Consider the following 21927-nt stretch of genomic DNA (forward strand, 5'->3'; position numbering starts at 1 on the left):
GATTCTCCAGGGCTGCTTCACCCTCTCCAAAAATACGGCTTTGCAGGGCACGCATTGCAACACCAGCAGCAGCACTAAAGCGCTTATAAATAGAGGGCAAGCAGCTGCCTAGAACTTCAGAGAAGTTTCGCGGCTCTTACGAAAGAGGTTTATTTAAGCTCCTGTGTGAGCAACAGGAGGGAGAGGGAGTTTTTTAATCAGGAGATCACAGCAGCCAGGTGCTTTTGCTTTTCAGCCTTGCGGCCAAAGGATTGCTCGCCTCCTCTCCGGAATTCAAAAGCAAACAGGAGCTCCTCTGGTTCATTTCTCAGCATTGAAGAGGTGCTTTCTCATTTCAGATTTGCAGACGGAAACATTTTCATTTTGGGTGCTTTAAAAGCGGGGAAGTATCCAGGTATCGAACCAGGACCTTTGAAGCTGAAATTTCACATACAGCACTTGAGTGATATTTTTGAGTCCCGAACCAAATTCAATCAAGTTATCTTTCTTGGATTTTTCTCTCCCTTAGTCTCTGACTCTTCTCGGCTCCGACTCAGAAGAAACTTGTCATGGCTGACAGCCAGATCCCCTTCTCATGCCATTATCCCGGCCGGCACCGGACCCTTCGAGACACGTTCCGGGAACCCAGCTTGTCTTCGCGGCTTCTGGACGATGACTTTGGCCTGTCCTCCTTTCCCACAGGCCTGACCTCAGACTGGCCGGACTGGACCCGCTCCCGACTGGGTCCAGCGTGGCCGGGGTCGCTGAGGTCCCGGACCACTGGCCTATCCCCGCCAGGATATGGCCCCAGATTTGGGGAGTACCCAGAAGGTCCGGCCTTTGGAGGCAGCCCTCCCCCCTTTTCTGGGGAGCCGTGGAAAGTGTGTGTCAACGTGCAGAGCTTTAAACCCGAGGAACTGATGGTGAAAACAAAGGACGGTTATGTGGAAGTCTCAGGTGAGTGATGGGGAAATTAAGTAGAGGGGTGTCATTTTGGATTTGGGGTGGGAAGGTGCATGTCAGATCAAGCGTTCGAAATGTGTGTAAGACTAAGAACCCATCTTCACTACCCAGTTAAGGCCGTGTCATCGCATCTTATTTATTATTTGTTTTATTGCATCTATATTATCCCACCTTTCCCCCCCTCATGGAGACGTATGTGATTCTTCGCTTCCTTCTTTAACCTCCACAACCACCCTGTGAGGTATGTGAGGCTTAAGAGTCAGTGACAGGCCCAAGGTTACCTAGTGAGCTACAGGGCCAAGGGAGGATTTGAACCTGGGTCTCCAGTTCTTAATCTGGTGCTCTAACCACTAAATTGCTGACTTTGCAGTCATGGCATCCCCCAAAGGATCCTGAGAACTGTAGGTTTTAACGGTGTTGAGAGTTGTTTGGAGACTCCTATTCCTCCCAGAGAGCTGCAATTCCCAGAGCGGCTAGAGAAACCCAGCCAGATGGACAGGGTATTATTATTATTATTATTATTATTATTATTATTATTATTTATTAGAGTTCCCTGAGAAGAGGGATTGACTGTTGAACCATGCTGGGAATTGTAGTTTTGTGAGGGGAATAGGGTCTCCTAACAACTTTCAGCACCCTTAACAAACTGCCTAGGATTTTTTGGGGGGTGGGGGAAGAAATATATGTTGCTGATTGAACAGCCTTCACTATCTCCAGAAAGCACCTATCGTGATTCATTTTATAATCTCCAAATTCACTGAAATTCAATTCCCGTTTGAAGATGGGGAGGCGGGGAAACTAATCAACCAAAGCCTCTTTTTTTCATCGCCCCAACCGGGGGGGGGGGGAATGAATTAATGTGCTTTAATAGGATTTTCTGGGATCTGTGCATTAATACTGTAATAATAATATAACAGGCTTCCTCAACCTCGGCCCTCCAGATGTTTTGAGACCACAATTCCCATCATCCCTGACCACTGGTCCTGCTAGCTAGGGATCTTGGGAGTTGTAGGCCAAAAACATTCAGAGGGCTGAGGTTGAGGAAGTCTGATATAATAATAAAAAATTACTATTTATATGCTACCCATCTGATATTAAAGTATCTATATACCACCCACTCCTATAAAATACCTAGGTGATGTGTAAGAATGTAGAGGAATGCAGTGAAGCCTAAAGGAGTGTTGAAAACAATGCAGAATGATCACTAACGTGACTGGCTCTTTATAAGAATAATTCAACAGCTGCAAAGACCTGAACAAGGGTCTTCAAGAGACAAAGTTGAAAGCGAGGAGGCCTCTGCTTTCCGCAGCATGGGGTTAGTGACATTCAATCCCCGACATCTAGTTGAAGCCTGTCAGGCTTCTGAGACAGGGAGAATGAAAGCAAAGTGCGTCATTTGATTCCTGGCCGGTTGCCACATGTGTGAACTGCTTGTTTTCGAGATGCCTTCTGTTTGGAGTTCTGTGGTTCCTAGGAAGCTGGTTTATACTGAGTCAGACCATTGGTCCACCTTGCTCACTACTGTCTACACTGGCTGGCAGAGGTTCTCCAGGGTTTCAGGCAAGGGATCTCTCCCAGCCCTCGCTAGGGATGCTAGGGATTGAACCCGGGACCTTCTGCATGCAAAGCAGATGCTCTACCACTGTGCTACATCCCTTCCCTGATATAAAAGGAACATAGGAAGCCATCTTGTACCAAGTCAAGCCATTAATCCATCTAGCTCAATACTGTCTACATTGAGAAGGAGCAGTTATTGGGGGTTTCAGGCAATGAGTATTTCCCAGTCTCAGGAATCCAACCTGTTCTTTTCTGCATGCAAAGCAACTGCCCTAACCACTGAGCTATGGCACTCCCCCAGTAGTGTTTTGTTTTTGTTTTTAAATCTGAAGCTGCCCAGCCTCGCTGGATAGTTTAGTCCAGGGGTCTGCAACCCGCGGCTCCGGAGCCGCATGTGGCTCTTTTACACCTTTGCCGCGGCTCCGGGGCAGATACTAGCGAGGGGAGGAGGTGCATTGTGCGCCCCGACACTCCCCACTGTGGCGGGCGCTGTACTGGCTGTGACGTCACATGGGGGCGGTGCGTGCGTTAGTCACGCACCGTCCCGACGTCACCTTCCTGCCCGCCCGCTACATTGTAAGGGGCATGTACGCTGGTCACTGCATTGAAAGGGGGCATGTACGATGGTCACTGTTTTGAAGGGGAGTGAAGAACACACACACACAAAAAAAGGTAACTTGTTAATTTAACGTTTATTTCTATGAGGAGGAGTAATTCTGAGGGGTCAAACAAAGAAATAATAAAAAAGTGACAAAAAAGTTATTTTTATAATGACGAGTTTTGCGGCTCCCAGTTGTTTTTTCTTCGGAAACGGGTCCAAGTGGCTCTTTTTGTCTTAAAGGTTGCAGACCCCTGGTTTAGTCATCAACATGCATGTCTGAACCAGTTCTAAGATTCCCCCATCCACAGTGCATGTAAATTATACACTAGATCATATTAGCTGGGGCTGAGGCAAGTTGTGGTCCAAAACAATATGGAAGGCATCAGATGATGGTGATGATTAGATTGATGCCACTTATATGACAAAATGACTTGTTCTAAGTGGTTTGCAAATATGAAGCCAATCCATAATTTAAATGCGCGCGCGCACACACACACACACACACACAATCACGTTAAAGCATCCTCAGTTAAAATAGTCAATAAAACAATTTGGAAGCATGACAGTTAATACAGTTTTTAAAAAGAAAAGAGAAGAAAACAGTTACAATGATAAAATCACAAGTTCAGCTCAGGGGAACGCTTCCCTAAACAGGAGTGCCTTCAGGAGCCAGCGGAATGCCAATAGTGATGGGGCCTCTCATATTTCAGCAGGTGCCTCCAGTGAAAAAGCCTGCCTCTGTGTTACCACACACCACTAGTCATTGGCTGGGGAAAGCTGGTCTAATCAGTTTGGCACTGGAATGTGCATAACACTGTACATGCATTCACCATCCCCATGTGATGCCATGTGCTATGACAGCACACAGATGCCCACTCAAGGCAAGAGATATCTGGGGTCAAGGTATTCCTGCATTGATTTTTAAGTTTGGGACATCCCTTAGGTCACTTCCAAACAATCTCTTTATGAGCATTCATCATGATCGATTTTCAGGGAGGTTAGACAAAGCCGGCTATTTGATGACCATCGTATTGACCATATGGTGTTCTCCTACAAATCGCGGCCATCGTACACCCTTCTCTCAGTTTGGATTTCCTCATACCAGGGGCACTCCAAAAAGGAGAAGAGGGTATTTTAAAAAATCCAGATTGAAGGAGGAGAAGGTGTGTGAAGACAGTGATTTAGAGGAGAAATATCCTACAAACAACGGAGAATACGCAGACGTACAGAAAACTGGCTATCAACATTGAACGACAGTATGGATGGGCCTTGAATCTCACCCGCAAATAGCAGCCATCTGGGAGACCTGCTGTGTACAAACTATACTTTTAAAACGCACTTGAAGCGCATCCTTTCCCTCAAAGAATTCTGGGCAGTTTAAGGGTTGCTGGGAATTTTACTCTGTGAGGGGTGGAACTACAGTGCCCGTCATTCTCTGAGGAAAGGAATGTGTTTTGAATGTCCTTTAAAGTATAGTGTGCAAACAGTTTTAATAAGGTTGTTGATGGATGGCAATCTCTGTCTCTCTCTCCCTACATTATTCTGCACATCAACAGGTGGTTCATGGATAATCACAGGGCTGGTCAGGGATCCGGCCTGCCTAGAATAAATACCCATGTTCTGTGTGGTGACTGAAATCCATGCTGAATGTACTGAGGCCATTTTCACGCTATACATTTAAAATGCTATGATACCACTTTCACTGCTTCCTCCCAAAGAATTCTGGGAGTTGCAGTCTGTTCAGGGTGCTGAGAGTTGTCAAGAGACCCTTATTCCCTTCCCGGAACTATAATTCCCAGAGTTGCCCAGGAAGGAGGAATGGCTGAGGCGACCCAGTCAGATGGGCAGCATATAAATAACCAAATGTTGTTGTTAAACCACTCTGGGAATTGTAGCTCTGCAAGGGGGAAAGGGGGTCTCCTCTCAGCACCCTTAGCGAACAACAGCTCCCAGAATTCTTTGGGGGAAGCTGAGGATGTTTAAAATGTCGCCATAGTGCTTTAAATGTGCGGTATGAATGTGGCCTAGGGAGAGAATGTCAGCAGCAGCAGCTGTTTCTCCAGAGCCGTATCTGAGGTGGATTCGCTCCTGCTGAGGCTCTTGCTAGTTCACCCAGAAGCTGTTGGGAATGACGGCAGAGACAACCTGTCTGCCATGAGGGCAGTCTGTGGGTAGACTCTTGCCAGGGAATTCCATTCCGTAGAGATTTTCTGAGCGTTTTTATGGCGGTGCCTCAGACAGCAGCTGTTCCTGGCGATGCTGGAGCCTCATGTATAAAACGATGCATAGAGAAAAGTTTTCCTCCCTCTCTGATAACACTGAAACCCAGGGGAATCCAACGAAGCTGAATGCTGGAAGATTCAGGACATATTTATTTCATAAAATCATTGCTTGATTGTTGGGTTTAAAAACCACCTCAAACTGGTTTACAGAAAGATAAAATCCATGCCAGCGTTTCTAGGAATCTGGGTAGGCTTGTCTAAACAAGAATGTGTTTAGCAGGCGCTGAAAGACAGAAGAAATGGCTTCTTTGTACAGTACATAGTTGAACTACAGAACTCGCTCCCACAGGAACTTGGATTTGTTAAAAGACTTTTGGACCAATTCATGGAGAAGTATCTCATTGGCTAGTAGCCACAAACCTATCCTCCAATCCTATGCTTAGCACAAAGGCTGCAACCGGATTCATGGCTTCAAGTGAGAGTTGCCCACTAGTGATATGTGATCAGAAGCAAAACAGGGAGCAAATATGAAGATACAGTGGTACCTCGGGTTAAGTACTTAATTCGTTCTGGAGGTCCGTTCTTAACCTGAAACTGTTCTTAACCTGAAGCACCACTTTAGCTAATGGGGCCTCCTGCTGCTGCCGTGCTGCCGGAGCCCGATTTCTGTTCTCATCCTGAAGGAAAGTTCTTAACCCGAGGTACTATTTCTGGGTTAGCGGAGTCTGTAACCTGAAGCGTATGTAACCTGAAGCGTATGTAACCCGAGGTACCACTGTACTTGGTTGTGTCTAGTGCTAATCCTACTCATTGTAGACTCATTGCCATTAATGAACATGACCAATTTAGGTCCATTCATCTCAATAGTTCTACTCATAGTAAAATTTAGTTGGCTTTTCTTTATACAGTGGTACCTTAGTTCTCAAACTTAATCCGTTCCGGGAGTCCATTCGACTCCTGAAACATTCAAAAACCAAGGCACACCTTCCAATTGGCTGTAGGAGCTTCCTGCGCTCAAGCAGAAGCCGCGTTTGACGTTCAGCTTCCTAAAAACATTCGCAAACCGGAACACTTACTTCTAGGTTTGCAGCGTTCAGGAGCTGATTTGTTCGACAGCTAAGCCGTTTGGGAACCAAGGTATATGTATACAGAGATATACCACCCCACCTTGGTATCTCGCTACCATTCAGTAGCTAGGAGAAAACAATCCAGGTACAAGGATTGGCCAGGTCAAAAATAGACGCAGCAGCTGAACAGCATATCAGTAACGCCCGCAGTAACTGGAGCACAGCATGTTTTTAAATCACTGCTGGGTGCTGCCCTGGCTGGCAAAGACCTGCATCTCCCCTCCCTTATTATTAACCTGTAGGTAGAGTTTTAAAACATTCCTGTTCAGCCATGCATTTGGTGTCTGAGCGTAATAAAAATATCACTGGATCAGGCCAAAGGTCCATCCTGTTCTCACAGTGGCCAGTCTCATGCCTCTTTGGAAACCCACAAGTAGGTCCTGGGTGCAACATCACCTCTCCCCACTTGTGATTCCCAAAAATAGGGTACCCTGCCTCTGACAGTGAAGGTAGAACACAGCCATCATGGTTAGGTAAAGGTAAAGGGACCCCTGACCATTAAGTCCAGTCATGGCTGACTCTGGGGTTGTGGCGCTCATCTCGCTTTATTGACCAAGGGAGCCGGTGTACAGCTTCTGGGTTATGTTGCCAGCATGACTAAGCCGCTTCTGGCGTACCAGAGCAGCGCACGGAAACGCCGTTTGCCTTCCCGCCAGAGCAGTACCTATTTATCTACTTGCACTTTGACGTGCTTTCGAACTGCTAGGTTGGCAGGAGCAGGGAACGAGCAACGGGAGCTCACCCCATCGCGGAGATTCGAACCGCCGACCTTCTGATCGGCAAATCCTAGGCTCTGTGGTTTAACCCACAGCATCATGGTTAGCAGTCATCAATAACTGTATCCTCCAGGAATTTGTCTAATCCTCCTTTAAACGCACCCAATTCGGCAGCCATCCCTGCCTCTTATGAGAATGAATCCCATAGTTTTAACTATGCGCTGTGTGATTAAATCCTTCTTTCTGCCGGTCCTGAATCCTCCCTTATTCAGCTTCGTCAGATGACTCTTGAGTTCTAGTGCTGACTTCCTCCTGAAATCCATTGTTTCTGAAAACTGTGAAATCATTAATTTCGTTCCGAATTAGATAAAAGCATGTTATATAATGGGGCGCGGGTGGCGCTGTGGTCTAAACCACTGAGCCTCTTGGGCTTGCCGATCAGAAGGTTGGCGGTTCGAATCCCCGCGACGGGGTGAGCTCTCGTTGCTCGGTTCCTGCTCCTGCCAACCTAGCAGTTCGAAAGCACGTCAAAGTGCAAGTAGATAAATAGGTACCGCTCTGGCGGGAAGGTAAATGGCGTTTTTGTGCGCTGCTCTGGTTTGCCAGAAGCAGCTTAGTCAGGCTGGCCACATGACCCGGAAGCTGTACGCCGGCTCCCTCGGCCAATAAAGCGAGATGAGCGCCGCAACCCCAGAGTCATCTGTCACTGGACTTAACTGTCAGGGGTCCTTTACTTTTACCTTTTTATGTTATATAATGTGGCAAGAAAAGGGGGGGAGAATGGCAACATCGTGGGAGAAGGGTGGGAAGTCAGCTTTTAAATTTGAATTACTGTATTTTTCCGTGTATACGACTATATTTTTTCCTAAATTTTTCAAGTTTAAAATAAGGGGTCATCTTATACAGGGATAGTGCATAGTGCATTTTCTTAATTTTGAGTCCCAAAAAATAGGGAACGTCTTATACACAGGGGTGTCTTGTACATGGAAAAATACGGTAATTTGAGGTTAATTTGTTGACAGTTTTGAAAAATTAATAAAAACTAATGAGCAAAAAAACCATTAATTTAGTTTGAGAATATTTGGCTTTTTAATATATTGTATGATATCATAGAGAGAGAGAGTTTATATTTCACTGTTTGTCACCCTGGGCTCCTTTGGAAGAAATGGGATCAACATTTAGTAGTTAAAATAATAAATAATCCTGCCTTGCTTCAGGGCAGAGGAGTTCAGCTTGCATCCCATGCTATTTACGCCCCATGTTATCCCACTGTTTATTTTATTTATACAATCATAGGTCACCCTATAACCCAAGTTCTCTGGGCAATTTATTTTTGTTTGTTTGTTTCTCAAGATTTGTAGTAAAACCTGAAAGCAGTTTACAAAAAAGATATATATATATATATATATATATATGGATTAAACAATATTGCAACAGCAAAATGCCTTCATTGTAGTTTAACAGATCGCTTTTTTAAAAAGCCATGACAGAGAACAAAGGGAAAGAAACTTTTACAGGGACAAATCAATTTTTAAAAAGTAAAGGCAGAGGAATGAAACCCCACAGAGCTGAAATTGTGTAAAGTCATAACATTATTTAGAAGGCAACAGTAAAAAAAAAAATTGTCCTAACTCAACATGAGGTGAGATTGAGAGAGGCTGCATATGCACCATACATTTAAAGAACACACCACACAAAAAAAATCCTGGGAATTTACAGAGCTACAATTCCCAGAACCCTTAACAAACTACAGTTCCCATGATTCTTTGGGAGGAAACCATGACTGCTTAAAGTGGGATGGTACAGCTTTAAATGTATAGTGCAGATGGAGCTGGTGTAATTGCTAATTGTTTCTTAAAACATACTAGGTAAGTGGCCCTCCTCTGCAGACTGTGATTTTGATAATTCCATGCTAGATTTGAAAATGACGCTGGTGCTATATGAATGAAAGATCAAGTAGGCCACTGAGACTCCCCTACAATTTCCAGATGGTCTGCTTGGGATGGGGGGCAATGTTTGAGAACTGCTGCTTTAACACCCCCCCCCCCAAGCAACATGAAATTATAATAACCAGCTGAGTTAACAAACCAGAATGTGTGGCAAGCTTCATGGAAAGTTGTTGCGCTGTGGAATTCCTACACCAAAAAACTCCCTTCTGTTCTTTGCAGGTAAACATGAAGAACAACAGGTGGAAGGCGGAATTGTATCCAAAAACTTTACCAAGAAAATCCAGTAAGTATTTCATAACTTCATTTCCCAGGGAAATGGGTGGCACTGTGGTCTAAACCACTGAGCCTCTTGGGCTTGCCAATCAGAAGATCAAGGGTTTGAATCCCATGACGAGGTGAGCTCCCGTTGCTCTGTCCCAGCTCCTGCCAACCTAGCAGTTCGAAAGCATGCCAGTGCAAGTAGATAAATAGGTACCACTGTGGCGGAAAGGTAAACAGCATTTCTGTGTGCTCTGGCTCCCGTCACGGTGTTCCATTGCGCCAGAAGCAGTTTAGTCATGCTGGCCACATGACCCGGAAAGCTGTCTGTGGAAAAACGCTGGCTCCCTTGGCCTGAAAGTAAGATGAGTGCCACACCTCATAGTCACCTTTGACTGGAATTTATCGCCCTGGGGTCCCTTACCTTACCTTACCTTACCTTACCTTACCATACTATACCAGGGAGCTTCTAAATAGGTCTGGGGAAACTATATTTCTGCCTGGGTCCAGTGCCACCGATCAGCCAAGTCAGTGAGCCAAGGTCTCCAGCTTCTCAGAAGGGCTCCTCATGACCCAGCTATGCTGTCACTTACCACCCTCCTCACTGGGCACCTAGATTTCATAGATCTATAGGGCAGGGCATTCAATTTTGGGCAAATTAAAAGAGGGTGGGTCGTGCTGATTGGGGCTGATGGGAGCTGGAGTTCAACAACGACTTAGCCACGAGTTCCCCGACTCTGAGCCAACTCCAACTCCAGATATTTGGGATTACAACTCCCATCAATAGGGTTGCCAGACCTCCAGGGCTGACCTGAAGTCTCCAGGTTTTTCCTGGCCCCCTCCAGGTGGCAGAGAGAGGGCTTGAATCTCCAGCTGGGAATGCCTTCAAAGCAGGAGCAAACTACTATGACTGTACCTTGCAAGCTTAAGCCTGGCAGAAGCAAGCTACAAATGATTACATAGACTTTCTGAGGGGTCTGTCCTCCTCCTCCCCTCTCCCAATTAACCTCTGTCTCCAAAGGTCGGTGGTGGGAGAGAGTGCAGAGGAAGAATCACCAGGGCCTGTCACCATGACATCACCAGAGACCGCCAATAGGTCTCAGGTTTGGGCCCTAAAATCTCAGGGTCTGGGATGCTCCTGACCTGACAACCCTACCCATCAGCCCCAGAACATCTGAAGGGCACTAAATTAGTGGAAACATGTTTTTAACAGAAAAAATAAATTGATGGTTGCCTTTAGGTTAACTTCTCTGAACACTAGTTTGATCAGGGTCAGCTGTTAGGGATGCTGAATGTATTGTATGCTGCGGAGGCCAGCCTGCTCTGGATTTCAAGGATATGGGCTCCCTGCCTTGAACCGACATTCAGGCTTTCCCCTTCCCCGCTTGGCGGGATTTTATTACAGAATCAGCTCACCAGGCAAGCAGATTGAAAGCCTCTCCTCACTTGCTCACTGACTCTTTGACCTCTGCCCATCGCGCTCCTGGAACCTTTTCCTGTAAAGATGATACAGGGCTCTCTGGGTGCCAGTAAGGCTGGAGCAATGTTGACCTTTCCTCCTGGCTGACAGCAGCGTGGTCACTCTCATGGCTATCTTGTGCTGATGCTCTGAGCTGATAGGCATTTTGAGGAGCCCCCAGGCTGTCTAGAAACAGAGGTTAATTGGGAGAGGGTAGGAAGAGGACAGACCCCTCAAAACACTGGAGTAGGGGCGTTCTGCACATTCATGGAAATCCTTGGCCGTTCCCCACTGCTCACAGGACAGGGTACCATTTGGCATGAGCTCCACACTGTGGGGCAGTGATTCCCAAAGCAGGTGGCACTGCCCTCTGGGCAGTGGGGGTTACCTTGAGGGGTGCTAAGAAGCCAGAGGCTAGCAGCAGGGGGGTGCCAGAGGTATAAATGACCATCAGATTCTTTGGGGGGAAGCTGTGGCTGTTTGAAGTGGTATGATACCACTTTAAATGTACGGTGCAGAAGAGGCCTCCGTGTAGACAATACTGAGCTACGTGTATTTCCCAGGAGCCTTTGGGGGAAGCCTAGATTGCTTAAAGTTCTATCATACTGCTTTGTGTTTTGTTTCTTTCACAATGGATGGTTCAGGTAGGGCTTTGAGCTCAGACCTGGAGTTGCTTTGCAAAGCTGCTTCTTGATGTCTATTTTAGAATCTATGCCTCATCATGCTCTCGGGCCCTCATTGTTTACTTTTAAGCGATGAGTCATGCTCTGGAACTTTCTCTGCCATTAAGAAAAAAATAGCAGCAGGGGACTGCAGGTCACAAAGGGTAGAAGAATCTTCTCCAGGTTTACCGTCTCACTGAGAACCCAACTAGGCCATGGTTGGCCTGTCTCTTGAGTTTCACAAGAGCTCCTTATTTGGGCATGCTTCTTTCCTGCTTGCACCGGCCAAAGTTTACTTTGATGTGCTTGTACTCAGCTTCAACGAAGGCATCCAGCCAAACCGGCTTGCCAAAGAATTTGCACAGATTTAACACAAAGCCTGTATTACAATACAACACCCCTTTTAAAAAAAAATGGGGGGAAAGCAAGAAAAGCGAGCATAATCCCTCTCCTAAGCCTTTTCCCTTCTAAACTCTCCCCCCTTTATGGATACACACCACAAATTTAAAACATGTTTAAAGCACATAGCTTCCTTCACAGGATCCTGGGAGGTGTCGCTTTTACCCCATTGCAAAGCTACAATTCCCAACATTCTTAACAGTTCCCATGACCTTTTTTTGGGGGGGGGGGGGAATCGTGTCCTTTCAATGTAGGGTGTGTACCCAGTTAACATTTAAGGCCAAATGATTAGCTACCAGGGATGCCTAATTCATTCATTGTTAGTTGTGTGGGTTAGTGGTAAGTATGTCAGACCAGGGAGATCAAGGTTCAAATCCCTCACCCAGTCTAGCCTACCTCACAGGGTTGTTGCGGGGTTTAGACCATGAGGAGAACCACCACGTTAAGCACCTTGAGCTCCTCAGAGAAAGAGGTGGGAAATAAATGCAGTATATACATACAATATATGATGAAGAAGAAAATTATTAGAATTTATATGCAGCCTTCAGATTGTTTATCTGTTTGATGTCTGGTGAGAGGGCATTCCACAGGGCGGGCGCCACTACTGAGAAGGCCCTGTTACTTAGTTCCCAGTGACATCACTTCCCGCAGTGAGGGAACCACCAGAAGTCCCTCAGAGATGGATCTCGGTGTCTGGGCTGAATGATAATATGTGTGTTATTTATGAATCATTATGTTCCCTCCCTAGGCTTCCTGGAGAAGTGGATCCCGTCACAGTTTTCGCATCCTTGTCACCAGAGGGGCTGCTGATCATCGAGGCTCCTCAAATACCTCCTTACATCCAGTACGGAGATGGCAGCTATGGTAATGAAATACCTCTGGAGAACCAAGAAGCAACTTGTGCCTGAAGGATGGCCCATCTAGAAGTTCCCAGCTCCCTTCATCCCCACCCCCTGTTTCTCTCTCTACATGCATTTGCCACTTGATGTTGTACATTTTTTTTTCTTATAAAGAGCATTTTTCCTCCTCAAAACATTCTGCTGCTTCCTCCCAGTATTCCAATCAGATCAGTGTGTGGCTTTCGTATCAGTAGCCTTTTAAAATCACATGACCCAGGTCCTTGCCACAAGTAGGGCATTCCCCTCTAGGCAGCCACATGTCAGTGGTAAGCGGGGCAAGAAATGCTAATTTTACCTTTGTGTGGCCAGATAGTTTCTGCACACACAGGCACGCAAACACCACTCCCGCCATCTAGCCAAGCAAAACGGCATTATCGGGGTTCAAGGGCACTTCTCAACGAGTGAAAAGCACTCAAGGAGACTGCAAAACAGGGACAATGAGGGGCATTGCCCTGGGGAGAGCCACAAAGGCCACATAGAGGGAGGTTCAGAGGGCCAGAATTGGCCCCGGGACCTGAGGCTCCCCACCTCCGTGCCAGAGGGACTCGTTCCAGAAGTCCTGTCACCATCTGAGACACAATCTCTGGGAGGCTTCTCAGAGGAAGGTGAGAGGTGGCGGTCAGCTTCTAAAACTGTAGTGGTTATATAATAAATAATTGCCCCAGCTACACTGTGGGCGGCTTCCAGCATAATAAAAACGCAGCAAAACATCAGACGTTAAAAACTTCCCAATACAGGGCCGCCTTCAGATGTCTTCAGAAAGTTGTGCGGTTATTTATCTGTTTGGCATCTGAAGGGCAGTTCAGGTCGTTTGGAGCCTGGGTGAGCTCCAATTTCCCACAATTCCTAGCAGCTGTGATGTGTTGGGGGCACTAAAATGGTGGCTCCCACTGACCCAGCTTGCAAGCACTCACTCAGGTTGTCACACTGGCTAGAGGGGGTGTGGGAGTGGGCCCTTTCTCAGGTGCTGAGACCTTCTAAGCTTCCCCCAGGTGATGCCCAACCTTCCCTGAATCTCTACTACATCAGCCCATCAACTTCCCAAAGCTGTCCAGGTGTTCCAGAGGTTGAGGAGGCAATAGGCTCAATTAAACTTGAAATTCCTTCAGCTTGAAGAGGGCAGGGCTATGGCAGTCATTGGTCCTTCCCGGGGGGGGGGATGCAGGGCAGAGGTATACGGGCTCATTTGCCATCTAGCCTTCACTTTGCATGCAGGTTCAATCCCCCTTTGGCACCCCCATGTAGGACTGAGAGAGATTCTGTGCTTGAAACCCTGGACTCAGCTGCCACTCAGTGTGGAAAATACTGAGCACAATAAACTAATAGGTCTGACTCAGTATGTTGAAGGCAGAACTGGTCTAAGTCTTTACTCCAGCAGTTAAATGCCTTCCCACCTCTGCACATTCTTCCTGGTGCCACAGTTAACTGAGGTCTTTTTCCCTACTTGAAAGCTCCTGGCTTGTGTTCCCAAAGAGAGCTCAGGGGCCAGGGCATCCTTCCTATGGCTCGAATACTAAGATTAGATGTAGTCCCCTTGCCTGAAAAAAATCCCACAGAAGTGTAGGGTCAGAAATCACTCTCAGACAGCCCGATTATTGAGTATCCATCCTCCTTTTTATTTGCACAAAGCTTGTGTGGAGGTTATACAACATCCGTCATTCATTGAGTAACCATTCTGATCTGTTTGCCAGGCAAACAATGCTGATTCAAGCAGCTGTTATACCCACTTTCCCTGTTCCTTTCCCCATCACTTTCCTTCCTGCAAAACATCCATTGGTTTGGTTTGGTTTAGAAGCGGGCTTAGAATCCTCTTTTTATTGGCATCACCTGAATTTGCAAGGATGTGACTGAATCCCATGCCCTGTTCAATGTGATGCTCTGGAAGCCACCAGACAGCTCACACTGTGTCAGAAAACTTGGCTCTCCTCCGTGTCCCATTCTGAGCTATTCACTACAATCAAGCGCTGTTGAACATGGGCTGCTCCTGAGAGGTTCACCAACACACCCACCCCTGATTTTGCACTAAAGTTGTCCCTCTGGGTTGCCGTAATCCATCAAAGTTTACAAGTCTTCCTGGAGCGTCAATGTCTAACTACTGATTAAGACTGAGAACGCCTTGGTCCTTGAGAGACGTGGAGTCCTCAGTGCTCTGGTCTTTATCCCTGCCAGGTTCTTATGATTGCTTCTTGTTCTCTCAAGGGCTGTCCTTGCGTTGGGACAGGCCAGGCCAAGCCAGTCTTACAGAAACTCGGGATTGCAACAACACCTTATCAACTGATCCTTTTTACAGAAACACTCCCTCGTTGCAAATTAACGCCTTGGGGTTGTAGGCCATGTTAATCCCACTCAGAGTAGACCCATTCAAAACAATAAGCATGGCTAACTTGGCTCTGTTCATTTCAATGGGCCTACTTTCTGCAAGATTTAATTGGGTACAACTGCCTCTATGACCCCTGGTTTTATCAAGGTCTTACAAGCCATGCTCCAGCATTTTGTATCTGTATGTGGAACGTAGCAACAAGTTGTTTGTCATTAATATAATTTTGGTGTATGTGAGATATTTATGACAGTAGGAATTGATAGGTTAAATGTTCAGTATTCTTGGCCTTTAGGAAGCTTTTCCTGCTTTCTTTTTTTAACTAAAGGCAATCCAGCCCCCCCTAAAGTTGATGTGAACCACAAGATTAGCTATTTTTGAGTGGGGTGGGTACGTTCTAGACCTGCAGGATGTCATTAGTCTGAAAATACTTAAACATGTGAAATTATGCCCTTGTTTGGAGCAATGTCCTTTTTTTTCCAAATAAGACTTGTGCTTTTATTGAACAATAAACCCAAACTGAAGTTTTTAGTTGTGTGTACATGTATATCTGCTACATCCTAACTCGGAGGTTTTCAGATTGGTCCACTAGTTCCATTCATGGCTGGCTAAGGCTGATGGTAATCCAGAACAACTGGGCTTTATACCTGACCCAATACATCTCTTTTTACACCTCACCCTCGGCTATCCCCTCACAGCTCACCCCAAGCCCCATTCCCTTTTTAAAGGAGGGGGTAGGTGCTTTAAAGAGTGGTTTGCCAAACTGCTCTCTGAAGCACCTCCATTAAACAACTCTTCTGGGCTGGCTGCCCTCCATGCTGCTTGTTCACTCACTTGCCTGCCATTCAGTGCAGCTGGTGGAGCCACCTACTGATGGCCATGTGAACTGCAGTGTGATGATAGCCTTACGTTTCTATGTATATAGGAAGGCACATAAGCAGAAGTTATATCTTTTTGGCACATATGTACGACACTGTACAAATAAACATATTATTTATCTGTTATGAAGCCCCTCCATAGATGAATGTGAGTGGCCAGGGTGGGGGCATTGATCTTATTGCTAGATTAATAAAGGAAGCCAAATTGTATCAAGGCGGGCATGTTTGACCTGCCTTATCACCTCTCCCCATGTCATGCTGGATGCTCTGAAAGTACTCTCCCCCACACCTTTCCTAGCCATAGCCACTCCTGTTGAACAGACTGCAACGCCTCTGACCAACAGGCAACAATCAAACAGGTGCCCCATTGTTACAGTTCCAGAGTGGGGAGGGAAATGTGGGGGAGAAAGTATTTGCTTATTTCTTTCCGCAGCTGTTTAAATTGCCAAGCTGCCTTCTTCAGGAAACGTGAGCAATCGCATTTATGAAGATTCCTAATTTATATGGGTTGTGGCAACCCTGCGATCCAAGGGTGTGTTGAGAATAAAGCCTCTCTCTCTTTAATCAAGGCTTTATTGAGCTTTTAATCTTCAGATAAAAACCGGATCCTACTGGGATATGTTCCTGGAGCATGTCTAATGAATACAGCTGTACAATTGTGGGTTTCTGAGTCCTGGCCTGCGACCAGAATTATAGGATGCGGTAGTGTGGCCTCGAAAGATGTAATGTATCATTATGGAAAACCATGAACTGTGAAATTCACACCACCTGTAAAAAAAGCCTTACCAGCTCCCTCTCTGGCAGACAACAATGTCATCTATTGTTGTCCCATTTGCAACAGATTTAGAAATCACCGCTCCATTCAGCTCAGCATTCTTAACTTTTCATGAGTGTAAATCCTATATTATTATTATTATGAATACCATTTGTATGTGGTGCAGTGGTTAGAGGGTTGGACTAGGACCTGGAAGAGACCAGGGTTCAAATCCCCACTCAGACATGAAGCTCACTGCATGACCTTGGACCTGTCACTGTCTCTCAGCCTTAACTACTTCACAGGATTGTTGTGGGAATTAAATGGGGGAACCATGTATGCCAGCTACTTTGAGCTCCTTGGAGAAAAAGGTGGGAGATAAATGCAAGAAATAAATCATTAGCATTATTAGTCCCTTTTTCAAAAGTGCGACCCAAAGCAATTTTCAAACCAAAACAGAATAAGTACCTAAAAACACTTCCATCCATTTATATAAAAGGTCAGTCTAGCAGATCCCACCCCACTAAAAGAGGCCATAAATACTGAAAACTCGCCAGGTAGAAAGTCTGGGTAAAAAACCCATGTTTTTGCCTGGCACAGCACCTGAAAATAGTGATGGGGAAGAACATTCCACAAACAGGGAGCCACCACTAAAAAGGCCCCATTCTAGCATTGCCATTATCCCCACCTCTCTGGAAGAAAAGTCTCAGATATATTATATATATATCAGGCATATTATATTTATTTTTACTCAACGAAATTTGTATACTGCTTACTCAAGTATATTTGTATACTGCTTTTGCAGTTTAAAAAGGCGGCTGTTTACAAAGCAGTTTACAAAGGACAAGCTACAGACTACATTAAAAATACCAATATATATTCAAAACGCATTAACATCATTAAAATCAGCAATCTTAAAACAATTATTTGTTGTTGTTGTTTAAAAAAAAACTTTCGGGATTGTTCTCCTGTACTATTTCAGACACGTGGTTTATATACTTATGTATGTGTTTGCCTTGTACATTTATGGACATCATATATATATATGACCTTAGAATTTCTATAACAAGTCCAACCTCCTACAATGCATAAATAAATACACAGCTGTCCCGTAGGGGGATCGAACTCGCAAACCTTGGCATTCTCAGCACCACGCTCGAACCAACTGAGCGTACTAGCGCCCTACTTTCCAGTTCACTTTCGGTTGGGCTGCCTGCCTACTGCATAGAAAAGGAGTCAACTCCTCTAGGAGCGGGAAGAGGGCATCTGAGGTCATTCCTCCGCTTGCAGACTCCAGCAACAAAGAGGCTTTTTGAGCTGCTCTCTTTGCCCTCGCCCGGGCTGTTTGATAACACTTTCAAATACTTAGAGCCGCAAGAGGAGGGGAAGATAATGGCCGCTGAGCCAACTGTATTACATTTTATGGTTCCGTAGCAATTACGCTGCCTTTTATGGTGTCATAACATATTACGCTTTATGGCTTAATATCCGCTTTAATACGGAGATGCGGGCGCTCAGAATTTTAACGAGGGGAGCCCGCTCCCATCTGGAAGGGGGGAAACAGACTCCCGACAGGATGGAACAGGAGAGGGCGATTGCAAATTGAGATGGGCGATTACTCTTGATGGTGGCGTCTTCATTCTGCACTCCCTTCTTGGCCAAACATGCCACCACAAAGAAGGAAGCCATGCTGCTGGCATCTGTTGAGTTCAAACTTGCACACTGCTTTGCACCCTGTTTGGAAAAGCAAACTTTTTACCATGCACGCATTTTCTCTGTGCAGAGTAATCTCTGCAATTTATTTGAAAGAGGGACAGAGAGCATGTGCCTCCCTGCCAGACAGCCAGTGTCTTGTGTTGGTTAGTGTTGGACAATGACCTGGGAGACCAGGGGTTCAAATTCCCGCTTGACACTCACTGGGTGTGACATTGGGACAGTCAGCATCTCTCATCCTAACCTACCTCACAGGGTTGTTGTGAGGAAGAAACAGGGATAGGAGGAGAACCGTCTGTCATGAATGCTTAAGCTGAGATTCCTGCATTGCAGGGGGTCAGACTAGATGGCCCCTGGGGTCTCTTCCAAATCTACAATTCTGTGATTCTATGTACACCACCTTAAGCTCTTTGGAGGAAAAGGTGGTATACGCAGTGCTTTCTTTCTGGGAGGACGCAGGGGTACACAAACCCCTAAACATTTTGTGAATCTAAGTTTGGCCTCATTGAGGGGCAGTATCTCAATACGAGTAGGAAAATGAGAGTACAGTGGTACCTCAGGTTAAGCACTTAATTCGTTCTGGAGGTCTGTACTTAACCTGAAACTGCTCTTAACCTGAAGCACCACTTTAGCTAATGAGGCCTCCTGCTGCCGCCGCAATGCCAGAGCACGATTTCTGTTCTCATCCTGAAGCAAAGTTCTTAACCTGAGGTAATATTTCTGGGTTAGCGGAGTCTGTAACCTGAAGCGTATGTAACCCGACGTACCACTGTACCCCTAAACATTTTTTTAAGAAAAAAAGCACTGGGTATATGTATAAATAAAATAATAAGAACAACATGTTTTTGTTGTTTAGCAGAAACTCCCATCATCCTTGGTGAACTGCTGGCTGGGGCTGATAGGAGCTGGAGTCTAACCACATCTAGAGGGCCACATATTCCCCGTCCCTAATTTAAAATGTTATTCATTTATTTGTGATTTATTGCATAAATACCCCACTTTTTTCCTCCAAGGAGCTCAAAGTGATGTGCGTGGTTCCCTTCCCCCCACTCATTTAATCCCTACAACAACCCTTTGAGGTAGGTTAGGCTAAGAGGCAATGACTGGCCCAAGAACACCCAGCGAGCTTCTTGGCCGAGTGTGGATTTGAACCCTGCTCTTCCAGGTCCTAGTCCGAACTACTACACCACAGCAAGTACCCTTCCCTGAGATGTTTCCAAGGAGCAAATTGAAGCCCTCAATAGTTCCTAAACACTCACCTGAGAAAGAACCAAGTAGCCCTACTCTTTGCTTAGCAGACAAACGAAGGCCGGAAGATCAATTTCTCCCAAAGTTTCCTCAGAAATCTTTGCTTCAAAATAGCCAAGCCCAATTTCAATCTCCTTCCCTCCTCTCCTCTCCTCTCCTCTCCTCTCCTCTCCTCTCTCATCCCTCTTTACCTCTCACCTCCTTCCCCTCCCTTTACACATGCAATTTGATTAATCCATAAGGATTAACCTCTCTTTAACTCCCTGATTAGCTGCATTTTAAAACTCCATTTGTTTTCCTTTTTCATCAAGACCCGCAATTTACATCGATATAGACATACTGCAATCTTTTGGAAATCAGTGCAAACTCTGGAGAGGCGTGACTGGAATCTCAATGGCATCTCATATGCGATCAGGTTTTTCTTCCATTTTTGTCCAAGGATGAAGAAACCTTTTTTCAGCCTGAGGGTCGCAATCCTTCCAAGGCAGCCTTTCTAGGGCCACAGGCCAGAGGAGAGCAAAGCCAGAGGCACAAGGGGACAGAGGTACCTCTGTCCAGTAGACTAGTTTGCAGGCAAACCCCTCTCAACCCTGCATCCAGGCAAGCAAGCAGGTTTGGTCCTACACCCAGACCACACAATTTAAGCATACGGCTTCTTCCAAGGAATCCTGGGAAGTGCAGTTCACCCCTCACAGAGCAACCATTCTCTGTACTCTTAACCAACTACAATTCCCAGAATTCTTTGCAAGGAAACAAGTGTGCTTTTGCTGTATGGCGCAGATGTGACTGTTATCAGAGTTCAGGGACATATCCCAGGCAGGGGGTGAAATAAGGTGGAGCAAGGCCGGGGAGGGGTGTGGCCTGGGAAGAGTGCCAAGGTCCAGGTAGAGATGCCTGGAGGGCTGACTTTGGGCCCCGAACCTCAGGTTCCTCACTGCTGGTTTACACACTCAAACAGAATACATGTCAGGGACTGTGCTGACGAGGGCTGCATTGAGGAGGAATGGGGGGAGCCATCCCCTCCCCCGATCCTGATCCTGAGTGTTCCCAGGAGCAGGAGGACAGTATAGATTTGGAACAGTGGTTTGCAGAGGGGCATAGTTCAGAAGGCAGAAGCTGGGAAATCCTGGATGTGGAACAGCTAGCAGAAGAAACAGAAGAAGAGAGAGAGTTAACAGATTCACAGTCTCTGGGCAGCATTCACACACACACCCATCTCCAAAGACACAGAGAGCTCATAAAGTGTTAGAACAGAAAGCGCAGAGGGTACAAACTCAGATTACAAGACGTAGGAGTGATGTAGATTAATAGGGACAGAGGAGGTGTGAACCTTAATTGGGAGCACCGCTATTCTGGGTGGACACTTTCTTTTGTCCTTTGCTGTGTTTATTAAAGAAACTAACTGGTAAGAATTCTTTTTGTTTGATCTGCTCATTTACGGCCACGGGGGAGGAAGTTGATTCCCCGAAGCCTGACAATAAGTGATAATTGTATGTGGGGCAGGGAATAAGCATTTTCCCTAGTTCATGTTAACCCAAAGTCATAATGGTGAAGAAGAAATCACTGTCACATTTTCCCAGCCCTTAAAACAACGTTGCGCACTACCCCAGTAGTTCAAAGCACTTACCCTGAGTTCATTTTCTTTGGTACGAAGGTCAGCAGAGACTGTGGTGTGTTAAGGGTCTCATACCCTCCAACACATTAAAGGCAAAAAAAACTGGGACACCGTCTTCTGGGATGCCACCTTCCTGTTTTTTCTCGCGAGAGGACGGTGGCTATTTTGGGCACTGTGATCTTGAGCAATTTTGTGCTGCAATGTCTTAATCGCAGCCTGAAATTGCACTAGATTATGTTGCTCAAAATGGCCGCCGTCCTCTCACGAGAAAAAAACACCCAAGATTTCCCAGTGTGTTTGGGACACTTGCCGGGTATGGGATATATGAATTTATTTACACAGATATACCACCTGAGCAAGGGACGCGGGTGGTGCTGTGGGTTAAACCACAGAGCCTAAGACTTGCCGATCAGAAGGTCGGTGGTTCGAATCCTCATGACGGGGTGAGCTCCCGTTGCTTGGCCCCAGCTCCTGCCAACATAGCAGTTCTAAAGCATGCTAAAAAGTGCAAGTAGATAAATAGGTACCACTCTGGCAGGAAGGTAAACAGCGTTTCCGTGCGCTGCTCTGGTTCGCCAGAAGCGGCTTAGTCATGCTGGCCACATGACCCG

At 46.1% G+C, this 21927-nt stretch overlaps 1 protein-coding gene and 1 long non-coding RNA gene across 4 annotated transcripts in view; one reads left to right on the plus strand and one right to left on the minus strand.

Moving 5' to 3' along the window:
• HSPB8 (heat shock protein family B (small) member 8) overlaps positions 1-15639 on the plus strand; it is a 30714-nt gene extending 15075 nt beyond the window's left edge. Inside the window, exons 1-4 of one of the 3 annotated variants that reach the window (XM_080986511.1) lie at positions 37-394; positions 509-936; positions 9334-9397; positions 12641-15639. In XM_080986511.1, coding sequence (XP_080842637.1) covers positions 549-936; positions 9334-9397; positions 12641-12800 — 612 coding nt within the window. In that variant the 5' untranslated portion in view covers positions 37-394; positions 509-548 and the 3' untranslated portion in view covers positions 12801-15639. Of the gene's footprint in view, positions 1-36; positions 395-508; positions 937-9333; positions 9398-12640 lie in introns of those variants that run through there. The other 2 variants (XM_080986513.1, XM_080986512.1) reach the window with 2 other exon arrangements.
• Positions 15580-20681, minus strand: LOC308466060. Its single transcript, XR_013980649.1, has 2 exons — positions 20042-20681; positions 15580-18474 (listed from the first exon to the last, which is right to left on the minus strand). It is a non-coding gene; the product is annotated as an uncharacterized lncRNA (long non-coding RNA).
• Between the last annotated feature and the right edge of the window lie 1246 nt (positions 20682-21927).

Source organism: Podarcis pityusensis, assembly GCF_964106645.2.
Source record: "Podarcis pityusensis genome assembly, chromosome: 16".
In the NCBI taxonomy this organism is placed as follows: Eukaryota; Metazoa; Chordata; class Lepidosauria; order Squamata; family Lacertidae; genus Podarcis; species Podarcis pityusensis.